The sequence below is a fragment of the Nothobranchius furzeri genome, chromosome 11, assembly GCF_043380555.1.
Source record: "Nothobranchius furzeri strain GRZ-AD chromosome 11, NfurGRZ-RIMD1, whole genome shotgun sequence".
NCBI lineage: Eukaryota > Metazoa > Chordata > Actinopteri > Cyprinodontiformes > Nothobranchiidae > Nothobranchius > Nothobranchius furzeri.
This window is the reverse complement of record NC_091751.1, coordinates 48,845,935-48,867,513: the sequence shown is the minus strand read 5'-3', so window position 1 is coordinate 48,867,513 and position 21,579 is coordinate 48,845,935. Positions and strand designations below refer to the sequence as shown.

The 21,579-nt window shown below is 40.8% G+C and overlaps 1 protein-coding gene across 1 annotated transcript; it reads left to right on the top strand.

The window, feature by feature from the left end:
• Positions 1–3,301: 3,301 nt before the first annotated feature.
• Positions 3,302–7,065, top strand: LOC139061769 (zinc finger CCHC domain-containing protein 12-like). The gene is made up of 2 exons (XM_070541641.1): positions 3,302–3,829; positions 3,924–7,065. Exon 2 carries the CDS (start codon positions 5,428–5,430, stop codon positions 7,063–7,065), a length of 1,638 nt encoding a protein of 545 aa, XP_070397742.1. The 5' UTR covers positions 3,302–3,829; positions 3,924–5,427.
• Positions 7,066–21,579: the final 14,514 nt, after the last annotated feature.

Sequence of the window (21,579 nt, the reverse complement as noted above, 5' to 3'; positions counted from 1 at the left end):
CAGGCTCACTAGTTACCTAGTTGATGCATCCATTGTCCAAACTAGTTAACTAGTGAGGACATAAATGTATACTAGTAAACTAGTTCAAGTCTACATTCACACTAGCTAGCTAGTTGCGCAGAATTCTAATTAGGAGGCGGAGAATTTCTCAAATTAAGACTCTCTATTGGCTCCCTGTGTCAAAATAAAATATGACAACCAATCACAGTGCAGAATTTCGTAAAATCCCACCCCAAACATTTGCATGCGGCACACAAGTTAACATGCTGGCCAGAGGAACCTCAGCTAGTGAACTAGTAGTGGCTTCAGTGTGACACTTACATGTAAACTTGTGAAGGCAGAACTGCTCACTAGTTAACTAGAGAGGGTACAAATGTCCACTAGTTAACTAGTGAGGTGCAAAATAAGTGTCACTAGTTCACTAGTGGGCCCCAAATCGCCCACAAGTTAACTAGTAAGGTGCGGATATGCTCACTAGTTAACTAGTGAGGTGCAGATTTGCTCACTAGTTAACTAGTGCACCCTAAAGCGCCCACTAGTTAACTAGTAAGGCGCAAAAAAGCATCACTAGTTAACTTGTAAAGTGCAGATATGCTCACTAGTTAACTAGTGGGCCCCAAAATGTCAACATGTTAACTAGTAGGGTGCGGATTTGCTCACTAGTTAACTAGTGAGGCACAGATATGCTCACTAGTTAACTAGTGATGTGCGGATTTGCTCACTAGTTAACTAGTGAGGTGCAGATTTGCTCACTAGTTAACTAGTGTGCCCTAAAGCACCCACTAGTTAACTAGTAAGGTGCAAAAAAGCATCACTAGTTAACTTGTAAAGTGCAGATATGCTCACTAGTTAACTAGTGGGCCCCAAAACGCCAACTAGTTAACTAGTAGGGTGCGGATTTGCTCACTAGTTAACTAGTGAGGCACAGATATGCTCACTAGTTAACTAGTGAAGTGCGGATTTGCTTACTAGCTAACTAGTGAGGCGCAGATTTGCTCACTAGTTAACTAGTGAGGTGCGGATTTGCTCACTAGTTAACTAGTGAGGTGCGGATTTGCTCACTAGTTAACTAGTGAGGTGCGGATTTGCTCACTAGTTAACTAGTGAGGTGCGGATTTGCTCACTAGTTAACTAGTGAGGTGCAGATATGCTCACTAGTTAACTAGTGAGGTGCAGATATGCTCACTAGTTAACTAGTGCGCACAAGACGCACACTAGTTGCTGTTTTTGGAGCAATCTAGTTTACTTGTTATGTAAAAATGTGTTCTTACTAGTTAACTAGTGACAAATTTACCTTCACTAGTTAACTAGTTGACATATTTGGCCTTTCTAGTTCACTTGTAATGGGACAGGAAGCACTCACTAGTTAACTAGTGAGCATATCTGCATTATAATTTTTTCTCACTAGCTTATAGAGGGCAAACTGAGCCTTACATGTTAAGTAGTGAACACAAAACACTGTCACTAGTTAACTAGCTGCAGAAAAATGCCCCTAAAACTAGTAAATTTGTGGAATTTGAATAAATACACACTTGGCTGGCATTCTGTGTAACATGTTAACTAGTTCGACCGCTGTACTGCTCACTAGTTAGCTAGTGAGCAAATCCGGCCTTTACATGCAAATGAAGAAATGCAGAACAGCTATGTGATTGGTCCATGTAGGACTGAGAAACAGAGAAAGTATGGCGGACTCTGTTCAGGCTGTTCTAAGAGAAAATTTGATAAACTAAGATCGTTTGAGCACATAAATATGTTTTGACGATATTTGTAGCGAGAAAGTTGTGGTGTATTGCTGTAATCTTTGTTCAGTTAACGTGTGCAGTCTTTAGTTTTCAGTTATTAGTCTGAAAAAGCCTGGAGGCGGAAGGCAGCGGCAGACAGCATGTCTGTTTCTGTTGACAGGAAAGTGCAGAAACTCCGCAGAAATCTCCGTCAGATATATTGTTTCACATTTGTACGGAAGCGACAAGTTTATAATAATAAAAAAGGCTCTATTTTACATACGTTGCTGTAAAGCCTCCAGCACTCATAGTGTTTTAAAGGTATATATTTGCGAGGAGATGTAGGACCTAGTGCCAGTGGTCTAGTGACTAACGCGTTCGCCTGCAATGTTGAAGTTCGCGGGTTCGATACTGGATCATACACTTTAGTTGTGTACATTATTTCACTTTTCTTTTGCATAATTTTTGTATTTATGTCAACAAGAAACAAAATACGTAACGGATTAGTGGGCAGAGTTACACACACACACACACACACACACACACACACACACACACACACACACACACACAAAACATGTTAACAAGTATTTTATGAGTATGAATCTGATTATTGCCGACAGTCGATATTTAAGCATGTGTGTCCCCCTTCCTCAATCCATCCTCGCAAAATAAAATCATCGGCACAGCACAGCAGGCTTTCTCTTGATCCAGAACTAGCACTTCGAAATTGATCATGTCCGCGGCCATCTGCTGCACAATCAGCTGCTCGCATCGCGGGAAACATTGAAAACAGCTTCATGAACTGAGACACAACAGGGTTAACATCAACAAAAAAATCCACAAATAAATCTAAATAATTAATGCCATTTCCGTCTTTTTCGTTGAAATATACAAATAGCAGATCATAAATCTAGAGCAGAAAAAGCTGCTGCAGGAAGCAGGGTTTGTAGTTATTCATGCACCAATTCATCAATGTGATTATTGATCAAGATCAGGTAAACTGATATTAATGTTGCAACATTTCATTTGATCATCTGAATGATACCACACAACTGAATGACCTGTTGAGTCTCTGCATATTCAGGTATTTACTACGGAAAACAAACAACAGCAGGCAGCAGCAGGACTCCCCATGTTATTTCTCGGGTCGCTGGCCCGCGGTCGTCGGGGCCGCTGCGGTCAGCTCTTAGCCGGGAAGCCCTCGTTCGGCTGCGTGGGCTGCTTCACCGTGGACCAGCTCCCAGCAGCCGCTGGTCGGGCAAAACGCTCTGGCTGCAGCTCCGATCAGACCCTACCAACACCTCGCCACAGACAGCACCGCATTAAAAGCCCACAATTACGACCCGCTCCCCAAAGTTACAGTTCTCAAGCACTGATGAACACATACATAACCCACAACAGCTATGAAATGTGTGTTATTTACGGCAAAAAGGAGATATTTTTCAAGCCGACGTGCCAGTGTTAACCGCAGTTGGCTTGGAAATGTGCTGATTTTATTATTTTTGTCAATTAAAATCCCCCTTGTTTGCTCTTACGTTTTACGAAAACGCAATATTAATTAAAGCACGTGTAACCCAGAAGCTAGAACCTTAATGAGGTATTAACTAATTGGCTTACTAATATGATCCATCCTCAATTTAGATAAAATATAAAATATAAATTAAGGAAATTAACAATACTAATTAATAGATATCTAATTAACTAATAGATAATTTCATAATGAATTATTGGAAGGGTGAATAACTAAAATAACGAGTTTAATATTAAACATCGGTTAAAACAAGAATCTTGAACATCCCTAACAGAAACAGAAGAGGAAAGCTGTATACTATTGGTCCAGGTGGGAATCTGAAATTTCATTGGCTGAGAGAAATAAGTCCCGCCTCCGCGAAATAAAACCGTGCGACGCAGCTGAGCGAGAGGAGAGACAAACGGCTGTGCAGCACGCAGATACAGAAAGCAAAGACTGAGCGGTTAGAGAGAGAGAGAGAGAGAAAAAAACAACGGTCGAGGCCGTGAAGAACCCTGATTTGGGTGCCGCATAGATAGAGGGAGAGGCGGACTTGACTCCTTCTAATAAGAGCTAGGAACTTGGAACCAACGCGGTGAGTAAAGAAAAAAGAAGAGAAAAAGCTAACGATGCAACTTAAAAAAAAAAGGAAACTTAAATAGCTTATCAAATTAATTCCATTCTTATAGATTTGTGTGGAGACGACAGAGTGAACCAATCCTCTGTAGGAGGGAACCGTTGGAGCGCGTTGGTGAGTGAATGAGATTAAATTCAGTAAATTATTAAATTCAAAAAGCTAATTACAGCAACCGAGGTGACAGCAGTGGGCTGCTAGACGTTAGATCCCAGGAGTTAACATCTCAAACTACCAGTTAACGGTGGTAGGGCATATAGGAGTTAACGGCTCAAACCGCCAGTTAACGGCGGTAGGGCATATGGGATTCCCAGGAGTTAACGGCTCAAACCGCCAGTTAATGGTGGTACGGCCTAGATGTACAAGGTCCTCAGGGCGTTATAGCTAACGCCATAGAATTAGCAATGCGTCCCTTAACCAAACATTTAATAATAAAAAAAATAGATAAATAAAAATAAATAAAAGCTAACTGATTAGGGAGGAATTATTTTACAAAGGTGGACCAAAGGACCAGAATTTATATTTTGTTGAATTTTGTTATAGAACATTTTATTTATTTATTTATTTATTTATTTATTTATTTATTTATTGTGTTACAGATATACAAGGTGTCACAATGCTGTATAGAAACACAATTAAATGTATCCTTGTTGTCATGAATGTATTTCTTGTTGAATAGTGTAGAGTAATAGAATCTAACTGAGCCTATTGAGCTGAACAATTGTTGTCATATGTAATTATATTTCCAGAGCTACTGAGAATTATTTTAATAGACAATCAAATTGATGTTATGTTAGTTGAACTGTGAACCCAAACATGATTGGCTATGCCAATAGAGTGAAGCATTTGTTTAAGTCTGTAAGACTTTATGCTGTGATGTGACGAGAAGGGTCGATGCCAACTCGCTAACAGTCCTGTTGTTTACAGGCTGGTTTTTTTTTTTTCCTTGGGTTTGATCCCGACTCCTATGATCACTCACTTGGAACGAGAACTGGATTTCTTCCTGACGAGGGAGATGGCGAGCCTTAACCACTGAACGAACCAGGACATCTCAAGTAACTGAAGAGCAGACTGCTCTCTTCTGTGAACAATCTCAACGGTGTGGTAGGAAAAAATCGCACCACCGGACTCTGACTTTCACCCCAAGCGTGGGGATTTGACTTGACGCCGGCTGACTTGTGACTCATATGATCAAATCTCATACCGACCATTTTACTATTGTCGATTGTTTTCATCTGTTTTTATGTGTTATCTTTATGTGTTATATCTCCCATTATTATTAAAATTTAGTATATAAACCGTTTCATGCTATACCCGTGACTCCAGTCATTCTTAAACAACCTCCAATTCTCCCCGAACCTAATTATTGGCCCATTTGTTTATTTTTTCTTTTAATTATCTTATTGTATCCTGTAATCCGGTTACATAAAACTTGGCGAGCCAGCCAGGAGAATTGTAGAGTTGTTACCTTAGCTAACCATTGACTGACATCATAAGAGTGCCTGGAGGTCACAGTGGTTTGCCATTTTGGCATTATTGGTACTTTTGAGTGTTTTAAAATGGAAGTTGTGAAAACAGAAAAGGTCAAAGTTTCAAATGCTGTTTTAATCAGTGGGTTAACTGATACAGACCTTGATAACGAAGTCTTTGGGTTTATGGAAGGATTCGGACCAGTTAACAGGCGCATTAAGTTACCAAACTGTGATCAGATTATTGTGGAGTTTCAACATGAAGCCACTGTTAAGGAATTAAAGAAACAATGTTTACCCTATGACAAACCTTGTACTAGGAACCCAGATGTTTTCTTTCATATTCAAGACCTAGCCAGCGCGTACAGTCTAGAAACTAGCACATCTGCCACTGATGCCTATCTGTCAGAGCTCAGGGACATAGCTGCGCGTAGCAATCAATCATTTAAAGACCTTCTAATGGAGGAACTGGCAAAAATTGGGGAATCTTTAGGAAGGGATACCCATGCATCTGAACCAGTCACTGAACCAGAGCCAATGCTCCATAGTGACCAAGTTACATATTCCCTGCCTTTAACACCAGAAGTTAACTATATGAACAACTCAAAGGACAATTGTCCACCTACAGAGACTGGAAAACAAAACCCTTGCATTCCACCAAATCTTTTAAACACACCTGAGGTTCAGCGAGTTATTGTGGAACACATTGTTAAAAGCAGTGAGGTTATCCCTCCGCCTACTTCACAATACAGACTAAAACCGTTCTCAGGGCGAGTTCCACACCCTTCTTTTGAAACTGACTATGATACTTGGCGTAGTAGTGTAGTGTTATGCATAAATGATCCTTCACTCACCAAGTCCCAAATTGTACGAAGAATCGTGGAGAGTCTGTCAGCCCCAGCAGCGAGCATCGTTAAAGCTCTTAGTCCAAAATCCGACCCGGAAACGTACCTTGAACATCTCGATTCAGCTTACGCAGCTGTCGAAGACGGCGACGAGCTCTTTGCTCGCTTTTTAAACACAAACCAGGACAGTGGTGAAAAACCTTCCGATTACTTTCAGAGGTTATACACCTTGTTAAACCTAGTTATTCAGAGGAATGGAATTTCCTCCAGTGACGCCGACCAGCAGCTGCTCAAGCAGTTTTGCAGAGGCTGTTGGGACAGCTCGCTGATTTCAAACCTGCAACTCGAACAAAAGAAAGACAACCCGCCTCATTTTACAGCACTTCTCCTCAAACTGCGCACTGAAGAAGACAAACAGGCTACTAAAGCAGCACGCATGAAACAACACTTAGGGGCACAACGAACTAGAGTGTATTCAAATGTGCAAACAACATGCTCTCAGAGTAAAAACACTTGTGAACTGGAAATAGATGATAACTGTGATGACTTACGCAAACAAATCGCTGAGCTCAGGAGCCAAATTGCACAGCTTAAGGTTAACAACACAGATAAAAAGGCAAAGAAAACTCAAAAAGAGTCAAAACCCCGTGTGGGGACTAAAATTCCAGATGAGCCCAAACAGATTCAGCAGATAACAGCAGTGGTGCCCAGACCAAAGCCTGGATACTGTTTTAAGTGCGGAGAAGATGGGCACATAGCTTCTAGCTGTAGCAACGAGCCAAATCCAGCACTAGTTGCAACTAAAAGACTTGCTCTTAGACAGAAGCAGCGCGAGTGGGAGATGTCAAAGCCAATTGCTCAGTCTCCTCCTTTAAACCGGTAGAAGCTCCTATCGTGGGACAGATAGGTGCTAAAGTAGAACCAAGTCCCTCTAAGGAAAGGACAGAGAGACTTTTTTGCAAGCCAGTTCATGCTCATTCAGTGCCAAAACTTCCCAAAAGATTAGTGGGTGGGCGATGCACAGCTACAGTCTCAGTTAACAGTGTTGAATGTAATTGTTTACTGGATTCAGGGTCCCAGGTAACCACCATTGCCAATTCTTTTTACCAAGAACACTTACCTGACCTCTCAATTAAACCCATCAGTAATCTGTTAGAAGTCGAGGGCGCAAACGGTCAAGCAGTTCCTTATTTAGGATACATAGAGATAAGTGTCACATTTCCAAAAGAGCTCGATCAGTCTGGACTTGAGTTACCTACCCTTGCGTTAGTGGTTCCGGATATAAGCTCAAACTCTGATACACCACTACTCATTGGCACAAACACACTCGATCCTTTGTATGAGCAATTGTCTGCCAATAACTTACCTGATTCCAAGGCACTCTCTTATGGGTACCAACACGTGCTAAAAGCCTTAGCAGTCAGAAAAAAACAAAGCAAAGATGGACGAGTTGGTGTGGTGAAGCTTCGAGGGAGAACCCAAGAAGTTCTCCCTGCAAATAAAAAACTGTTACTAGAAGGGTTTATGCAACCCAGCCAAAACAAGCATGAGCCTTATGCACTCATTGAACAACCCACCAATGGTTCTCTACCAGGGGGTATAATTGTAGACTGTTGCCTCATTTCCTTACCTTCACATGGTCCATACAAAGTACCTGTTGTACTAAGAAACGAAACTAACCATGACATCACATTACCCACTAACTGTGTGATCGCTGAGTTAGTTAAAGCCGATCGTGTTATGCCATATCCAGAACCTGACAAAAGTGATCAGAAAGTACTTGCGGCGTGTAGTTTGCAGCAACAGACTTCACCTTCAAACCCTCCTCTCAGTTTTGACTTCGGTACTTCGCCCTTGTCCGAAGAATGGAAAGGGAGGATCACCAACAAACTTAACACTTACTCCGATGTGTTTTCGCACCACGATCTTGATTTTGGTCATACACAACAGATAAGACATCACATCAACTTAAAAGACGAGACCCCATTCAAACAGAAATCTCGGCCGATCCATCCACATGATTATGAAGCCGTGAGAAAACATTTGGAAGCCCTCTTGGAAACCGGTATAATAAGAGAGTCGGAGTCTCCATTTGCCTCACCAATAGTCGTAGTTCGGAAAAAGAATGGTGAGGTACGTCTATGTATAGACTATAGAAAGCTTAATCTGCAAACCATTCGCGACGCATATGCCCTGCCTAACTTGGAGGAGTCCTTTTCTGCTCTCGCTGGATCACAGTGGTTTTCTGTGATGGACCTCAAGTCAGGTTACTATCAAATAGAGATGTGTGAAAAGGATAAACCTAAAACTGCTTTTGTTTGCCCGTTTGGGTTTTATGAATTTAACCGTATGCCACAAGGAATAACAAATGCTCCAAGCACTTTCCAACGGGTTATGGAAAAGTGTATGAAGGACATTAATCTGAAGGAAGTGTTAGTTTTCCTAGACGACTTGATCGTCTTTTCCAACTCCTTGGAAGAACACGAAACCAGACTTTCTCACGTTCTTGAACGGCTTAGAGAATACGGACTCAAGCTATCACCAGATAAGTGTCGTTTTTTCCAGACATCTGTGCGTTATCTTGGACATATAGTATCTCGAGATGGCATAAAAACCGATCCAGATAAGGTGGAAGCACTCAAAACATGGCCGAAGCCTCAGACTTTGAAGGAACTCCAATCTTTCTTAGGATTTACCGGTTATTACCGACGCTTCGTTAAAGATTACTCAAATATTGTCAAGCCACTAACATCTCTCACGGCTGGTTATCCACCCAAACGGAAAAACTTTAAAACACCACCATGTAGATCAAAGTACTTGAACCCCAAAGAACCCTTTGGGAATCGTTGGAGCCAAGACTGTGAGAAGTCCTTTCAAACTATTATTGAAAAACTTACCACTTCGCCAGTTCTTGGCTACGCTGACGCAAAACTCCCATATCTAGTACACACAGATGCTAGTACGACCGGACTCGGTGCAGCGCTATACCAAGTGCAAAACGGTGTCACACAGGTAATCGCTTATGCAAGTCGCGGTTTAAGCTCTAGTGAAACTAGGTACCCTGCGCACAAGTTGGAGTTTCTAGCCTTAAAGTGGGCCATAACAGATAAGTTTCATGACTATTTGTATGGGAACACATTCACTGTCATTACTGATAATAATCCGTTAACTTACCTCTTAACAACGGCAAAACTCGATGCAACGAGCTATCGTTGGCTAGCTGCGTTGTCCACCTATAATTTTGACATCAGATACCGTGCAGGTACACAGAACGTTGACGCGGATGGCCTGTCTAGGAGGCTGCATGATAAACCTGAAGACAACTCAAAATTCACTGAGGAATGCCAACGACTAGATGAGTTCCGATCTCATCTTTTATCCTCTGTCAAAGAAGTCGAGCTTCAACTTCAAGCCGAAGCAGTGAAGGCAACATGCCAAAAGCACATGGTCTTGGATGAGACTGATTCTCCTTGTGGTTTAGTTCAGTCACTTGCCATGTCTGCAGCGGCCATTCCAGACCTATTCCAGTTGGAAGACAATAGTGACAGTTTCTTTGCTGTGCCCAAGTATAACCATGCTGACCTTGTCTCCTTGCAGAGGAAAGATCCAACCATTGGCCGAGTCATTCAGCTGCTTATGACTGACAATAAACCGCCAACTGATACTATTGCAGAACCCCCGGTGGTTCTTAACCTTTTGAGAGAGTGGAAACGGTTTGAGTTTCAAAATGATTTACTGTACCGGAGACGCCAATTAGGACCAGAGACATCATTGCAGTTAGTCTTGCCTGATTCATTACGTTCAACAGTCATGCAAAGCCTACATGATGATATGGGGCATCTTGGGGTTGAACGTACGACAGATCTCATTCGGTCCCGTTTTTACTGGCCAAGAATGGCTAGTGATATCGAAATCAAAGTTAAAACTTGCGAAAGATGTATCCGTCGGAAGGCCCTCCCTGACAAAGCTGCTCCAATGGTGAGTATTACCACCACCAGACCTATGGAGTTAGTTTGCATGGATTTTCTCTCCATAGAACCAGACAGTAAGAACACTAAAGATGTCTTAGTGATTACAGACCATTTTACAAAGTATGCAGTGTCCATCCCAACAAAAGATCAGAAAGCCACCACCGTCGCGAAGAACCTGTGGGAACATTTTTTAGTCCACTACGGGTTTCCTGAGCGTCTTCATAGTGATCAGGGACGGGATTTCGAATCACGTACAATCAAGGAACTTTGTTCTTTACTTGGTATCCGTAAAGTCAGAACGAGCCCTTATCACCCTCGTGGCAACCCCGTTGAACGGTACAATCGTACATTACTCAGCATGTTGGGAACTTTACAAGCCACTGAGAAACATCACTGGCGCGATTTTGTAAAACCACTTACTCACTCGTACAATTGTACAAAAAATGACGTGACGGGATACTCTCCCTACGAGCTAATGTTCGGTAGGCAGCCTCGGTTGCCTATAGATATTGCCTTTGGGTTACCGCATTTGAACAAGCCCTCTATAACTCATTCTCAGTATGTTAAAGAACTGAAGAGTCATCTGGAACAGAGTTATGACATTGTCATAAAAAACTCTCAAAAAACAGCGAGGAAGAACAAAGAACGGTTCGACAGAAACATTCGTGAGTCCACACTAGGTGTGGGAGATCGTGTTTTAGTCCGAAATCTTCGCTTAAGAGAAAAGTATAAATTAGCAGACAAATGGGAGCAAACAGTGTATATAGTTCTCAAACAGATGGAAAACTTGCCAGTATACACTGTAAAACCAGAGAACAGAGAAGGACCCAACAGAACACTCCACAGAGATCTTTTACTGCCTTGTGGTTTTCTCTCTTCATTAGAAAATGAAACAGAACGCGTTACGAAACCTAGCAGACCTCATACAAGACAGAGTTCAGCCTTAGAACCTGACCCAGATGAGCCACTTGACGAAGAGGTAGATGAGTTTTATTACTCTGATCTTCCACAAGTGCTAAACCGACCATCCTATCAAATAGCGGTCACCTTGCCAAATAGGGAACTCATAGCAGATTCAGGACCGGTAAATAATATTCAACAACAAAACACACTATCCTTACACACAGGGGATCGCAAGGAACCAACCTTAGCTGGTAATGAAAATGCTGAATTGTCCTTACTTGACAAAGGCATCAACACCGAAACATTCTTACCTGACAGAATGAGTGAAACTGCGACATTCTTACCTGAAAGAGTGAAAGAAGCAGCAACATACTTACCTGAAAAAACGAAAAAAAACGAAGTATACTTACCTGACGTAGAAACGGGGGATGAAACTAACACAAACCTACCTCAATTGGATGGTGTCCTAAAGTCGCAGCAACGTGATGTAAGTTTTGAACCCATCATACACGATCAGACACATACATCTGAAAAGACCAAAGTCTTAGAGAATAGCTCATCAGCTCTGTCGGAAACAGAGAGCTCACTTCGTCCTGTCTCAGTTGAGAATCAAACCGAAACGGATGAGCATGATACTGTGCAACCAGAGATGTATGTCAGGAGATCTGAACGAAGTAGTCAGCCTCCTCAAAGACTAACTTACTCTCAATTGGGCAATCCACTAGTGACCGTAGTTAGGTCCCTTTTCCAAGGACTTAATAAAGCTTTTATTGACTCTCTTACTCAAGAAGTTGTGTACCCCGTAGAAACAATGCACAGGGACGTGCATGATATTTAATGGGGGAGGATGTAACCCAGAAGCTAGAACCTTAATGAGGTATTAACTAATTGGCTTACTAATATGATCCATCCTCAATTTAGATAAAATATAAAATATAAATTAAGGAAATTAACAATACTAATTAATAGATATCTAATTAACTAATAGATAATTTCATAATGAATTATTGGAAGGGTGAATAACTAAAATAACGAGTTTAATATTAAACATCGGTTAAAACAAGAATCTTGAACATCCCTAACAGAAACAGAAGAGGAAAGCTGTATACTATTGGTCCAGGTGGGAATCTGAAATTTCATTGGCTGAGAGAAATAAGTCCCGCCTCCGCGAAATAAAACCGTGCGACGCAGCTGAGCGAGAGGAGAGACAAACGGCTGTGCAGCACGCAGATACAGAAAGCAAAGACTGAGCGGTTAGAGAGAGAGAGAGAGAGAAAAAAACAACGGTCGAGGCCGTGAAGAACCCTGATTTGGGTGCCGCATAGATAGAGGGAGAGGCGGACTTGACTCCTTCTAATAAGAGCTAGGAACTTGGAACCAACGCGGTGAGTAAAGAAAAAAGAAGAGAAAAAGCTAACGATGCAACTTAAAAAAAAAAGGAAACTTAAATAGCTTATCAAATTAATTCCATTCTTATAGATTTGTGTGGAGACGACAGAGTGAACCAATCCTCTGTAGGAGGGAACCGTTGGAGCGCGTTGGTGAGTGAATGAGATTAAATTCAGTAAATTATTAAATTCAAAAAGCTAATTACAGCAACCGAGGTGACAGCAGTGGGCTGCTAGACGTTAGATCCCAGGAGTTAACATCTCAAACTACCAGTTAACGGTGGTAGGGCATATAGGAGTTAACGGCTCAAACCGCCAGTTAACGGCGGTAGGGCATATGGGATTCCCAGGAGTTAACGGCTCAAACCGCCAGTTAATGGTGGTACGGCCTAGATGTACAAGGTCCTCAGGGGCGTTATAGCTAACGCCATAGAATTAGCAATGCGTCCCTTAACCAAACATTTAATAATAAAAAAAATAGATAAATAAAAATAAATAAAAGCTAACTGATTAGGGAGGAATTATTTTACAAAGGTGGACCAAAGGACCAGAATTTATATTTTGTTGAATTTTGTTATAGAACATTTTATTTATTTATTTATTTATTTATTTATTTATTTATTTATTGTGTTACAGATATACAAGGTGTCACAATGCTGTATAGAAACACAATTAAATGTATCCTTGTTGTCATGAATGTATTTCTTGTTGAATAGTGTAGAGTAATAGAATCTAACTGAGCCTATTGAGCTGAACAATTGTTGTCATATGTAATTATATTTCCAGAGCTACTGAGAATTATTTTAATAGACAATCAAATTGATGTTATGTTAGTTGAACTGTGAACCCAAACATGATTGGCTATGCCAATAGAGTGAAGCATTTGTTTAAGTCTGTAAGACTTTATGCTGTGATGTGACGAGAAGGGTCGATGCCAACTCGCTAACAGTCCTGTTGTTTACAGGCTGGTTTTTTTTTTTTCCTTGGGTTTGATCCCGACTCCTATGATCACTCACTTGGAACGAGAACTGGATTTCTTCCTGACGAGGGAGATGGCGAGCCTTAACCACTGAACGAACCAGGACATCTCAAGTAACTGAAGAGCAGACTGCTCTCTTCTGTGAACAATCTCAACGGTGTGGTAGGAAAAAATCGCACCACCGGACTCTGACTTTCACCCCAAGCGTGGGGATTTGACTTGACGCCGGCTGACTTGTGACTCATATGATCAAATCTCATACCGACCATTTTACTATTGTCGATTGTTTTCATCTGTTTTTATGTGTTATCTTTATGTGTTATATCTCCCATTATTATTAAAATTTAGTATATAAACCGTTTCATGCTATACCCGTGACTCCAGTCATTCTTAAACAACCTCCAATTCTCCCCGAACCTAATTATTGGCCCATTTGTTTATTTTTTCTTTTAATTATCTTATTGTATCCTGTAATCCGGTTACACACGCTTTAGTGATCAGCATGTAAAGCAAAGAAGAAATGTGAACATTTCAACCCATTTCGAACCAACCAGTAATATCATTTCTTAATACGGTGCAGCGGCAGCTTTTAAAAACCAAAATATAGTTTTTACTCTCCAAAAAAAGGAGAAGACAGTCACGGTGCAGCAACCCATTTTAGTCCATTAATCTCCACAATAAATATCCAGACAGAGAATTTCTACGGCCTCGCTGTAAACTCCAATGTCACCCAGGACCAGTCTTAAAGAGACAACGCGCTTAAAGGGAAAGTGTGTAGATTTCTGGCAATAGGGGGTAGTAAATACCAAAGTCACTGCAAACAAGCTGTATTTTTTGTTCAAGTGAGGACCTTACTAACTAATGCTCATAAAGCCAACAAAACTCTCTGGACTCTAGCTGTAACTCTCAAATTAGGATATGAGATTAATGACTCAGGTTCACGCTCCAATACATTAATTGTTTGAGAAATGCATCTTTTTATGTTGAGTGCCATCCGCCAAATAACACACGAGAAAAGGAAGAAGAAGAGTGTTGTTGCACAGTTTTCAAAGGAGTCAAAAACCACCAGCAAAACCATAAATACAGCTAAATAAACATAGAATCCAACATGGCGTCCTCCAGAGAGTCGGACCCTCGCCTGTGTATTTTATTACTATGAAGGGTACATGAACTGATTAGGAACACAATGTAATAGGGTCAAAGGTCAAGGTTGTGTGAGGTCATATATATCAAAAATTGCCTGAACGGGTTGAATGATTTTGACCAAATCAGAGGTGATAGCTCCCTATCAAAGGTAGATAAACTGATCAGGTCACAACCTCATAGGGTCAAAGGTAAAGGTCGTGTGAGGCCGTATATATGAAAAATTGGTTTTTGTGTGCAATATCTTCTGAACAGGTTGAAATACTTTGACCAAATCGCAGGTGAGAACTCCCTATCTAAGGTAAATAAACTCATGAGGTACAAAACCTCATAGGGTCAAAGGTCAAGGTTGTGTGAGGCCGTATATATGAAAATTTGGCTTTTGTGTGCAATATCTCCTGAACGGGTTGAAGGATTTTGACAAAATCAGAGGTCATAACTCCCTATCAAAGGTAAATAAACTCATCACATACACAAGTTCATAGGGTCAGAGGTCAGTGTCATGAGAGGTAATATATATGACCAGTCAGGCATATCCCGCGACGCTCTGCATCGATTTCCAGGGCTTTCTTGTTTCTACAGAGTTTATGTAGGGTGCTGCTGGTTTGGGGTGTTATGTCAGCAGGCAGAGTTTAGGAGTCTGACAGCTGTGGGGAAGAAACTGTTTCGGGACCTGGTAGTCTTAGTCCATAGGCTCCTGTAGCGCTTCCCAGAGGGCAGGAGGGTGAAGAGTCCATTCGATGGGTGACTGGAGTCTGATGGTTTTCCCTGCCCTTTTCAGACACCAAGAAAAAAGGAGAGTAACTTTATTTTGTTTGTGTGATTTTATTTTGTTGTGTGACTACTGGTTGCAGTTCCCTGTTCAATTGATTGCTGTTCCCTGTTAAATTTAAAAAAGAAAAAAGTCTAAAGTTTTGTTTTGACTGGAGAGAACTAAAAAAGGTTACACTGTCTTCTGGTACTAGCTCAAAATAACAAGTGGTGCTTGCTGCAGAACCACAAAGGCGGAGCTGCACCAGAAGGTGGAGCTGCACCAGAGTCAGCCCCGCCCATTCCAGAATCAGCCCCGCCCATTCCATTAGAGTCAGTCTAATTCCTTCCAGTTGTCAGACTTGATAGCATTCTGGAACCAAAGAGGGTGTTGTAGCTAAAAAATGCGAGATTGAGGACGGAGTTGAGAAGTTAATTGAACAGTTTTTGTAAAGGTTCCATATAATTAAAAATCTAACTTTTGGAACTTTTAATCATGTTATATTGTCATTTCCTCATAAGAAACACGCCAAAGCCATTTTTAGCCTCATTCATGCATTTTCCTCCCATCTCAGCTTCAATTTGGTCTCCTCCCCCGAAGCGGGTCTGGTCTTGGTTCTCAAATCTGGATATTCTGTGAATTTTCTGACAAATTATTTCTGAAATGACTTCTACTGAGACACCGCCAATAAACCATACATCCCATCTCAGAGACACACTGGGCAGCACAATTACATGTAACGCCACTTGATTTATAACAGATGCGGTGGTGTAGTGGTTATGGAGTCAGGTTGACATGCTGTTTCGCCTCCCAGTAGTGTAAGTTTTAGGTAGTTTACAACCTCTTTTCTTCATTTCTAGCTACACTTGCCAGTACTATGTTTACAACAATTTACTGGTATACCGTTTAACATATAATGTGTTTATTTATTTATTTATTCGTTTATTTAGCCAGTGTGAGTCCATTTGTGAGCAGAGTTTCAACTAAAATGCTGTTTAGGAACGACCAAATTCAAAGAACTTTTAGCGACATAAATATTTTGCTGAAAAGAAACATTACAACTAAAATATAAACAAATTGAATGTGGCTAAATAGACTGCTGATGACCCCACCGAGAATCGAAACAGCATCAGCTGAGGGGAAAGCAAAAACCAACTCAGACGATTTTACCACTAGACTACCAGAGGCCATTCAATAGACTGAAGTGCTGTTGTACACCACTTTTATTAGACCAGCTGTAGGCAGATATTCGTTAAAAGAAACCTTTTCATTTCGAGATATATTCAGTCTTTGTCATGTAGCAAGTTATATTTATCTTGTTTAATTGGAGTATAGAACATAGCATTAACGACTGTAAACTAGTAACAGCCGTAATTCATGTGGGTCAGGTCAGTTTGCGATAAAGTTGAAAACAAAAACGGAAGTCAGTGGGCTAGGCTGAGTTTGCGTGAATGGGCGGGGTGCAGCTCCGCCTTTGTGGTTTTGCAGCCAGCACCCTCTCCAAAATAACCACAGTTTTTTCCCTCAGTGTCATTTGATCTATTTCTTGGGAAGATGGATGGATGGATGGATGGAGATATATATATATATATATATATATATATATATATATATATATATATATATATATATATATATATATCAATAATTATTTTTAATATAGCCTTTTTCAATACCAAACTTTCAATACCAAACAAAAATGAACTACAATAAAATTACTGGCACACTAAATTCCAATTCTCCTCAATGGGACTTGAACTCGCCAACTGATCTCCCTTACACGACACCAAACGAGGTGCTTTACTTGATTTGGGAGGGGGGAATAAAAGCAGTAAAACAATAAAACTTTGAACATTACAACACAAAGAGAAAATAAATAATGTTACAGCAATTGCGGAATGCCATCTGCGGGATTCGAACCCGCCGCAACGACCAACCAGTAGGTGTCAAACCATGACTAATGAGTGCAAGCCTTGGCGCTCAGGGACACCCATCAGATTGTGAGGCCACAGCACATACGTTTTAGACTGGGTGGGATTCTTATACCCAACAGGAGTCTTCTGCCCGCCTTCTCATTAGAATATGCATAATTTGTGTTTCAGGCACTAGTTAACTAGTGAGCTGCTGCACTCCCACACATGTAAACTGGTGAAATTTCAATTGTTCCACTAGTTAACTAGTGGACAAAAATGGTCAGCTTGTATGTGTTTTTAGATGCAACTAGTTAACTAGTGAGCAAATCCGCACCTCACTAGTTAACTAGTGAGGTGCAGATATGCTCACTAGTTAACCAGTGAGGTACTAGTGAGGTGCAGATATGCTCACTAGTTAACTAGTGAGCATATCTGCACCTCACTAGTTAACTAGTGAGCAAATCCGCACCTCACTAGTTAACTAGTGAGCATATCTGCACCTCACTAGTTAACTAGTGAGCAAATCCGCACCTCACTAGTTAACTAGTGAGCAAATCCGCGCCTCACTAGTTAACTAGTGAGCAAATCCGCACCTCACTAGTTAACTAGTGAGCATATCTGCGCCTCACTAGTTAACTAGTAAGCAAATCCGCACGTCACTAGTTAACTAGTGAGCATATCTGCGCCTCACTAGTTAACTAGTGAGCAAATCCGCACCCTACTAGTTAACTAGTTGGCGTTTTGGGGCCCACTAGTTAACTAGTGAGCATATCTGCACCTTACTAGTTAACTAGTGATGCTTTTTTGCACCTTACTAGTTAACTAGTGGGCGCTTAATGGTGCACTAGTTAACTAGTGAGCAAATCTGCACCTCACTAGTTAACTAGTGAGCATATCCACACCTTACTAGTTAACTTGTGGGCGTTTTGGGGCCCACTAGTGAACTAGTGACACTTATTTTGCACCTCACTAGTTAACTAGTGGACATTTGTACCCTCTCTAGTTAACTAGTGAGCAGTTCCGCCTTCACAAGTTTACATGTAAGTGTCACACTGAAGCCACTACTAGTTTACTAGCTGAGGTTCCTCTGGCCAGCATGTTAACTTGTGTGCCGCATGCAAATGTTTGGGGTGGGATTTTGCAAAATTCCGCACTGTGATTGGTTGTCATATTTTATTTTAACATAGTGAGCCAATAGAAAGCCTCAATTTGAGAAATTCTCTGCCTCCTAATTAGAATTCTGTGCAACTAGCTAGCTAGTGTGAATGTAGGCTTGAACTAGTTTACTAGTATACATTTATGTCCTCACTAGTTAACTAGTTTGGACAATGGATGCATCAACTAGGTAACTAGTGAGCCTGCTACAATCAACTAGCTAGCTAGTGAGTCATTAATGGTTCACTAGTTAACTAGTGGCACTGCCCTACTCCAACTACTTAACTAGTTAGGAGTTTTGCCTTCACTAGTGAACATGTGGACACTTTGAACTGTCACTAGTTAACTAGTGAGACACAAAAACCTTCAACTAGCTGACTGGTATGCATTTTAGCCCTTACTAGTTAACTAGTGAGCCATTTTTGTGTCACCTAGTTAACTAGGAAGCCAAAATGTGTTCACTAGTCAACTAGTGGGCATTTCTTCTGTCACTAGTTAACTGGTGTGCACATTTTGGCCATCACTAGTTAACTAGTGAGACACAAAAACCTTCAACTAGCTGACTGGTATGCATTTTGGCCTTTACTAGTTAACTAGTGAGCCATTTTGTGTCACCTAGTTAACTAGTGAAGCCAAAATGTGTTCACTAGTTAACTAGTGAACATTTCCGTCTCCCACTAGTTAACTGGTGGGCTCATTTTGACCCTGACTAGTTAACTAGTGAGACACAAATACCTTCAACTAGCTGACTGGTATGCATTTTGGCCTTTACTAGTTAACTAATGAGCCATTTTTGTGTCAACTAGTTAACTAGTGAAGGTCAAAATGTGTTCACTAGTTAACTAGCGTGTACAGTTTGACCCTCACTAGTTAACTAGTTGACCTGTTGACAAGATATCAGAATTAATGCTCAAGCGGCTGGCCAAATTGGGCAAAGTTAACAAGTGGGATTTTTACATTCAGTAGTCAGCTAGTACGAGTTTTTGTACCTTACTAGTTGACTAGTAAAAACTAAATGTGTTTTAACTAGTTAACTAGTGGACATTGATCTGTCCACTAGTTAACTAGTGAACACACTGAGCAATACTAGTTAACTAGTAAGATATGAAACATTTTAACTAGTTAACTAGAGAGAATTTAGGCCTTACTAGTTAACTAGTTGACATTTAGGCTGTCACTATTTAACTAGTTGACACAAACATGGCTAACTAGTTAACTAGTGGACAGAAATGGCTTACATGTTCATGACAATTCTGGCTGATATCCTGATATCAGAATAAATGCTCATTTGGCTTGCCATAGTGCAGGGGTCAAAGAAACAGGAAAAAGTCGCTGGATGTGAAATGACTTTGTAAAGAAATGGTTCAGACTTTCATGTGCATGATTAACTGTAGATCCCTGCTTACAATTTACAAGGCAAACAGGAAAAAAATAACTGACCTTAATGTTCCCTACGAGTGATTTCATCATTACTGTGGAATCCTGAAAGATGCCAGGAACATGTCAGTGTTTTAAAAAACCCTGCCTGGCCTAGAGTCCAACACAAAGTATTTTCTATAGTCATGTGTTAGATGATGTTACAACAACATGCATGTGCAGGCTACTTGTTCGCATGTCTTCCTTTTAGCATCCAGAGGTTGGATCAGTTTAAATCTTTGACTGCGCGACTTGTGTTGACCCTCAGAGCCTGCCTTTGTTTGGCAGAGGCCTTGGCCTCCTTTAATCTTATGAAGAGATAAATCCTTTGATGGACTTGGCCAGAGTCAGTGGAAAGTGCTGCACAGGCATCTCCATAGATCAACATAATATGGGACATTTGATGCTAAAGGGGGAGGGGGGGCACTGGCACATGGGTGGGCTCTTCTCTATCATTCTTAACAAAGTGATCAATCCTGGGTCGAAACATCACCTCTCCATACCTCCTGTCATCCATCCCTCTCAACCTTCCCTATCTTCTTCATCAGAATGTGTGCAGAATCAGTGAGCGGAAACTTAAGTATGCGTGATTTAATGGATTGTTGAACCATGTTTAGTAGCAATAACTGAGGTAATAACCCTCTGATTGGTCTTATAACTTGTTCTCATTGTTTAGGAGAAAATTTGTTCCTCTTCTCTTTGCAAGGCCACTTCGGTTTGCACAGCATTTCAATTTGACTACATCATTGTAGTCTGGTTACGACTAAACTCATGCAACACCTCAAATACTAATACAATGTATTAATTTACGTTTTGCTGTTCTCCTGTAGATGTACTGCTGCAGTATTACTGCCCTAAACCAGGTCAAATGATTAGCTAAAGAGATAGATAAATTAAAACCCAGAGTACTTTGATATTCAGATTAGTTATCTTTAGAATAATTGACAAGATGATGTTCAGATTCATGACTGTGAATCAAGCCCAAATCACCACCACTCCACCTTTGTGCTTGGCTGTTGGATTTAGCTGTTTGTGTTGATCTGCACTTCCCCTTATGGCCAGTAATGGTCACCTAGGTCTTGTGTTTCTGAGGAACTTTGGCTTCCATTGTGTGTTCTGATGCAACTTGTAAACCAAAGTGCCATAATAGATTTCTCAATGTAACCCTTCTTGCAAACTATACCTGTTTCCTATTTCTGGTTCCCAATTTCATTTAAAAGGCAACTGATGCTCTACCAATTAAAAAAAATTATATATATATAATTCATAGATGAGAGGCATTGCTTCCAGCTGTATTCACGGAAGTAGGGAGGGTGGCTTCAGGTGCAATACACTCTTTCATCTCTAGATGGAGGCATCTGAGAAAAAAGTCCAGATTCCTGCTGTAAACACCCATTTGATGACTACTTCATTGACAAAAGATGTTGTGATAATGTTTTTGTTTATTCTGCTTCTGTGTAGTTGAAATAAGAATGGCCATGATGCATTTTCTCATTTGCTGTCATCAATCTGATCCAACCACAATAACTTAGAACCATGAATCATGATTCATGACGTCATGAAATGAAGAACTTCAAAATTCAAACACTTTTCTTCCACGGCTGCATGTTGATGCCAGTTGTTGTGTTTATCTGGGACTTATCCTGCGAAGGACTCAGTGTGCTGCTCTAGAGAAGTACATCGAGTTCATGGTGATTGAAGTTATCCGTGTTATGGCTGTGCTGATTTTTTTTACTGATTTGTCTTCTAACTTAACTTATAATTCAAAAGTTGCAAAA